Source organism: Talpa occidentalis, unplaced genomic scaffold, assembly GCF_014898055.3.
Source record: "Talpa occidentalis isolate TD23 unplaced genomic scaffold, MPIMG_talOcc4v2.1 talOcc4.2, whole genome shotgun sequence".
Classification (NCBI taxonomy): Eukaryota; Metazoa; Chordata; class Mammalia; order Eulipotyphla; family Talpidae; genus Talpa; species Talpa occidentalis.
Genome location: NW_023602073.1, coordinates 47,999,463 through 48,005,336, shown reverse-complemented (window position 1 = coordinate 48,005,336; position 5,874 = coordinate 47,999,463). Strand labels below are relative to the sequence as shown.

Below are 5,874 nucleotides of genomic sequence, written 5' to 3'. Positions count from 1 at the left end.
AAATAATAAATAAATAATAAATAATCGCCAGTGCAAACATAAATATAGGGAGAAGGGCACCGTGGGGGAGGGGTTGTCCATTTCAGGGGGGAGTCTGGAAACATTTGAAGAAAGGGGGCCCTGTGGTCCATGCATGTCAAGTTGGAGATCTTCTTGAAGGATGTTCTGAAGTGCTCTGATCAGTCCCAAAGATGGCCTGGCCCACAACTTCCAGGTGTCCCAGGCTGCATTGAGCTGAGGCCCTTGGTGAATTCTAGAAGCCCCAGTTTTAATTCTTGGTGGTGGCCAGGGCCCTGTTGTCCAGCCCTGAATCCTGGGTTACTAAGTGTTGTTACTTAAAGTTCTAGCCTGGGGCCTGGCCCTGCATCCCTAATTCCCACTCTAGGCCAGAAGGGGATGAGGGGGTGTGAAGGAGTGGATGGATAATGAAGGGATGGAGGTGGGCGAGGATGGATGTCCCGCCCCCTCATAGGGCGATGATCCCAAAGTAGACCTGTCCAGACTGGGCAAAGTCGAGATACTTGGGCAGATTGATATTAGCACTGAGTCGGTCCCCCTTCTCCAGTTGGAAGACCCCTCCCAAGTAGATGGGCTCATACCAGGGCCTGGCCTCTGCCCCCTCGGGGGTCTCCCTCTGGCAAGGGCTTTTGATGGCAGAGAGGAGGTCGACCGCATCCTCGTAGGAGACAGCAGTGCGTTGGATTTTGTGGGTGAGGAGCACGAGGTTGGAAGGGCAGCCTTGGCCCTTGAAGAGAACCTGGGAGTAGATGAGGTATAGCCCGTCCGAAGGGACCACCAGCTGGTTGTTTGTCAGCTCAACTCCGTTGGCCAGGAGGGCGTTGGCGACCTGACTCAGCCATTGGAGCTGCCCCTCAGCTTGGGGGTTTGCTGGAGGGAGGGAGAAAGGGAGGGAACCGTGAGTCAGTCTGACCTTGTCAGTTCCACTCTCCACATCCTGGCCCTCAAGTTCTGCTCACCCCCACATCCGGTTCCTGTCCCCTCTGTCTGTCTTCCCACATCCCATCTGGCCTTGAGGCTCTGAGTATTCCTCTCAGGCCTGTGCTGTTCCTCCACCCTCTCCCTCAACTCAGCGAGTCCTCATGTTATCTCCATGAGGTCTGTCTCCCCTCAGTCCGGTCAGCACCCCAAATCCTCTCCCTCCCTGTCCCATCTGCTTCTTCATCCTCAGAATGCTTACCTACAACATGGGCCACAGGCTTGTCACCTGGGGTTCGAGAAGATGATCCTGATGAGGAAAGAGAAAAGCAAAAGGTAAATCCTTAAGTTTCCCAGAGAATAACTTTCCATTTTGACCTCCATTCTTCCCCCACCCCCCGAAACAAAATTTTAAATTTCTCCCACTACCTCCAATCCCAGGATTGATCCATCCAAACCCAGAGTTAAGCGAGAGAGAGGGAGGTTTTGGAGGTACTTACTGAGTGTCTGGGCCAGAGTGTTGAGCAGCGGCAGGGTATTTGGGTGCTGCTGGGAAGAAGAAGGAGAATTAGCATCTGAGCCCCACAGGGCTGCTTATCTAATTTGCACTCTGTCCTGATGTGTCTAGTTTTCTTTCTCCATTTATCCCTGCCTTCATCCACCCAGTCATGTGGTCAACAACTTTCACTGAGTTCCTTCCTGCCTCCTGCCAAATGCCCGATCATCATCTTTCCTTCTCCTCCCTCACCTCTCTCCTTATCTCTTTCTTACCTCCCACACCTCTTTCTGTCTCAACATCTTTATTCAGATCACTTGTTTTCCCCCATCTCTCTGCCCACACACCACACCTCTCTGCAGAATCTCTCTTTGTGTGTGTATATCTGCTTGCTCATTCATTCATTTAACAAACATGAGCAGACTTCTTCCACGTGCCAGGCACCTTTCTTTTTCGTCCCCCCTCTTTCTTCACATGTCTTTCTGCCTCCCCATCTTTCTCCACTATTTTCCTCCCTACCCTTCCTCACCAGCACAACTCTATCCCCAACCTTTCCCCCCATTTCTCTGTGTGGAAGAATGAGCCAAGGCTGGTGAGGCACTCACCTCTTCCCCCTGGGGACCGATCACCCCGAAGTGCAGCAGGCAAAAGAGTGTAGTGGCTCCTGCTATGAGGAGAAAGAAGAGGCTGATGCACCAACACCTTCTGGAGCCCTGGGGGCTTCCTGCCTTCTTGGAGAGCTCCTCCTCAGCCAGCTCCACATCCCGGATCATGCTTTCGGTGCTCATGGCGTTCTTTCCAGAGGGGTTCAAGTCCAACTGGGAGCTGATGAAACCCTGGGGCAGTGTGTGGTAGCAGGAGAGAATTGCCTGGCTGCTTGTCTAGGGGTGTGTTGCCTGAGAGATTATTTTCAGGTGGGTCTGGAGTTGCTTCTCTTTCTCCTGGCTGGTCCCCTGGTGTCCTCGCTGAGGGAGCTTCTGCTGGCTGGGCTGCAAACAGCTGTATTTATACGCCTGTGGGGTAAGAGGAGGGCGGGGAAAGGCTCTCATTCAACCAGCGGAAAACTTCCTTGGTGGAGAAACCCATGAGCTCATCTGGAGGAAGCGGTAGTGGGCTCTACACCTTCTGTCTCAGTTTCTTCTCCATCACGGGGCCAGGGGTTTGGAAAGTTGGGGACACCCAGGCATCAAGGATACTTCTCACCCTGCCCATTCAGATTCTGAGGGGGGGCTTGCTGGGCCAGTTACTGCTGTGTACTTAGGACCCTGGAGACTGAACCCCAGATCCCCTCTGTCCCCCAGTTCCCATTGTCTCCATTATTGGGGGCAAATACATGATTTGTTTCCTTCTTATTTCCATACAGGACTCAAGTAGGGGGAGAACAGGAAATGGGAGGGACTTCAGAAACATGAGTCCTTGGTGGGGAGAAAACTTGTGGGGGAAAACTGTCCTGAGTTCTGAGACATGTGTTGGGATCTCCAGGGTCAAGGGCCTGGGGGGAAGGAGAACTGGGGACACGAATGGGGCCTCTGTAAGGGCTGGGTGGGGATAGTTGGGGCAGGATTGGGACAGCCCCAGAGGGACTGAAAGCAACACTGGGAATTCACACCCTCACCAGGGCAGGCCTTCTTCTTTCATTCTGACCAGGGCTCAATGCTAATTCCAGTCTTGGCTCCCAAGAGAACCCAAAACCTGAATTTTGCAGGAAGCACCCACTCCTCAGAGCCCCTGTGTGTGGTCATGTATCCTCAACAAACTTCTGTTCCCTCCAAATTGCCAGAGACACCTCTAGCCCTCAGAACCTCCGTGTGTGACCACGTCACCCCAAAGCTCCCTACATCCCCCAGGCACTAGCCCTAGGTGCTATCCCACTCCTCAGGGATCTTGTCTTCCAAAGGGTCCCCATAATCTACCCACAAAGCCTTGCCCCCGGGTCACTCACGTTTCCCAGGAGCCCCTTATGCCCCTTGAACAAGCTATCCCCTCCTTTCCTTAGAGTACTGGAAAACTCTTCCCTCCCAGACAGACACAGGCAGACAGCATTTCAGAGAAAAGAGGTTTATTGGACTTCATAGAGGGTGAGATGACTTCTTGGGGGTTGAGGGGGTGACTAGCAATGGTTGGCTCCTAAGAGCCTTTTGCTTTCTTTAGTGCCCCCCATCCCACTCCCCCAGCCCCACTTTTTTGCTCTCTCCCTAGGTCATCCTTGTGCCAATGGCCTCTCACTCTTCATTTTGGGCATACACTTCTCTCCCTCTTCTGATGTCCCTCTATTATCCCTTCTCTCCATAAATAAATAATTTAATAGTTTCCCTTCATAAATAATCCCCCCTTCCTGCCTCCAGTCATCCACCAAGCTCCCGCGTGTGTTCCCTCTCCATGGTGAGGGTCAGGACTGCAGGACAGATGAAGAACTCTGGCAGGAATTTTTTAGGCAGGCTTGAAACCCTCAGCTGAGCATCCGGGCTGCTTCAGGGAGGTGTGGTTCCCTGGGGCACCTAGAATTCCTTCTTTGGAAACTCCAGGTGATGTGAGCAGGGAAGACTTGAGACTGTTGGAAAGGTCAAAGGAGAGATGTGGTGACCTTTGAAATGGTCAGAATGGAGGCAAAATGGGGAGAAGGTCCTGAAACCAATTTTTTTCTTTCTGGATTTTTCTACAAAGCAAAGGCTCCAAAGAAGACACTGCTGGGACTGAGGAGGAGGTGACAGATACCATCTGTGTGAGTGGAGAGCTGGTCTCCCTGTGTGAGCAGGAACACGGCCCCCTGGTACACTGAGCGCACCCACGGACTCTGTGGCCCTGGAACCACTGACTTCTGAGCACTGAGGAGAGGCACGTGGGAGGGGTACTGGGAGGAGAAGAGCTGGACTTCGTGGGCCAGGTAGAGAGGGGTGGCCCCATGTTGGCCTTCTCCGGAAAAGACCACCTGGGAGTAGACGAAGTAGAGACCGCTGGTGGGAACCAGGAGAGAATTGTTGCTCAAAGAGAAGCCATGACGGAGGAAGGCACGGTCTGTGTTTGCTTGCCAGCGCAGAGAATTCTGGGTGCTGGGGTCTCCTAGGAAGAGCCACAGCGGGTGGGGTGGTCAGGACCTTGGGGTCAGAGGGCTCAACCCTAAGAAAGCAGGTGGTGGACTGAGTTCCTATGGGATTACTGGGAGGACAGATGGGAGTGGGCTGCCTCTGCTTTTGGGGGGTAGGAGAAGTTGGACAAAAGGTGAAGTAGGTGCTTGGATCCCTGAAGGAGGGGAGGGAGGAAAGTTGGGGGCTACATGTCTGAGGAGGAAGATAAATGTTTACCAACAAGGTGGGCAGCAGGTTTGTGGGTGTCTTGGATGAAGTGCTTCTGGGGGTGCTGGTGGGCAGTCCAGGCAGCTGAGGGTGAGAGGCCAACATCAGGGAGGCCCTAGGGGAGAACAGAGTGGAGAACCTTGTGAGCTCAGCCCTAGAGCTGGGTCTCGGTTTGGCTGGGCCATACCCCAACCCCCATTCTTCTGCTGCCTCACCTGGGCCTCAGGTGGCAGGGCCAGCAGCAGCCCCAGAAAGAGCAGGGGGGTGCTGCTGCACACCCTCAGGAAGTAGAGACATCCAGGTGGTGTCATGGGGAGAACCTGCAGGGGAAGAGACCGTGAGTGGGGCGGGGTGCGATGCGGAAGACATCCTCCTGCCAGTGGAGACAGCTACCCGAGAGACAGCGACAGGCACGGGACAAGATGCAGTCAGGGAAACCCCAAGGTGAGCCGGGGGAAGACAGAAAGAAACAGATGGGGAGGGAACAGAGGCCGCATGGCAGAAACAGAGAATGTGTGACCGAGACAGAGAGAAGGAGACTGACAGTTGAGAGCGCCAGGGAGGGAACAAACCAAAACCAAACCCATTCAGGCCCAGGCAGAAGGTGCAGGAGTGGGGGGCGCAGGCACAGGCGCTGCCTGCCCCGGGAAAGGAGTCTGCAGCTCACTGCCCAAGCAGATAGGGTAAGAGTCTTACCTGCTGTGCGTGGGCCCCTGGGCCTGGTCGCCTGGGTCCCTTTATAGAGGAAGCGGCAGCGGCAGGCAGCGGGCGGGTTCTAGGCCAGGCTGGGGCCCGGGGAAGCCCCCAGGGCTTAGAAGATGCTGCTGTTTCAGTCGAAGGCAGGAAAGGCTGAGGCCTAGGAGAGAACCGCAGGCTGGGGGCTCAGACAACTGAGTTCTGGGAAAGGGAGTAGGGTCAGGGGAACCACGGGCTGGGAGGTCCCGGGAGTGGGGTCAGGCTTAGGTGTTCCAAGGAAGGGACAGTCAATTCGGGGAGGAGAAAGGAGAGCAGCTGGGCTGTGGGCTGTGGGCTGGAGTCCCAGTTCCCTGAAGAACAATTATATATAACATCTCTGCACTCTTGGCTGATCACTGTCTTCTCTCTGTACCCATTTCCTGCCCTTGTATGCACGTCCTTGTCCCAAATGGC

The 5,874-nt window shown here is 54.5% G+C and overlaps 2 protein-coding genes across 3 annotated transcripts; both read right to left on the bottom strand.

Moving 5' to 3' along the window:
- Nucleotides 1–2,383, bottom strand: TNF (tumor necrosis factor). Of its 2 annotated transcripts, none has more exons than XM_037520836.2 (4): nucleotides 2,038–2,383; nucleotides 1,437–1,485; nucleotides 1,199–1,246; nucleotides 1–888 (listed from the first exon to the last, which is right to left on the bottom strand). In XM_037520836.2, exons 1-4 carry the CDS (start codon nucleotides 2,218–2,220, stop codon nucleotides 467–469), a joined length of 702 nt encoding a protein of 233 aa, XP_037376733.1. In that variant the 5' UTR covers nucleotides 2,221–2,383; the 3' UTR covers nucleotides 1–466. The 2 variants fall into 2 exon arrangements, with proteins under 2 accessions (XP_037376733.1, XP_037376734.1); XM_037520837.2 differs by having other exon boundaries at nucleotides 1,437–1,482.
- Nucleotides 2,384–4,062: 1,679 nt separating this feature from the next.
- On the bottom strand, nucleotides 4,063–5,036 carry LTA (lymphotoxin alpha). Its single transcript, XM_037520838.2, has 3 exons — nucleotides 4,941–5,036; nucleotides 4,735–4,840; nucleotides 4,063–4,492 (listed from the first exon to the last, which is right to left on the bottom strand). Exons 1-3 carry the CDS (start codon nucleotides 5,034–5,036, stop codon nucleotides 4,089–4,091), a joined length of 606 nt encoding a protein of 201 aa, XP_037376735.1. The 3' UTR covers nucleotides 4,063–4,088.
- Nucleotides 5,037–5,874: the final 838 nt, after the last annotated feature.

Coding starts and splice junctions, on each gene's coding strand:
- LTA (XM_037520838.2), bottom strand. CDS start 5,036: ATGACACCACCTGGATGTCTCTACTTCCTGAGGGTGTGCAGCAGCACC. Junction 4,841..4,940: donor CCCTGCCACCTGAGGCCCAG/GTGAGGCAGCAG, acceptor GTTCTCCCCTAG/GGCCTCCCTGATGTTGGCCT. Junction 4,493..4,734: donor ACCTGCTGCCCACCTTGTTG/GTAAACATTTAT, acceptor GGCTCTTCCTAG/GAGACCCCAGCACCCAGAAT.
- TNF (XM_037520836.2), bottom strand. CDS start 2,220: ATGAGCACCGAAAGCATGATCCGGGATGTGGAGCTGGCTGAGGAGGAG. Junction 1,486..2,037: donor TCGGTCCCCAGGGGGAAGAG/GTGAGTGCCTCA, acceptor TCTTCTTCCCAG/CAGCACCCAAATACCCTGCC. Junction 1,247..1,436: donor CACTCTGGCCCAGACACTCA/GTAAGTACCTCC, acceptor TTTCCTCATCAG/GATCATCTTCTCGAACCCCA.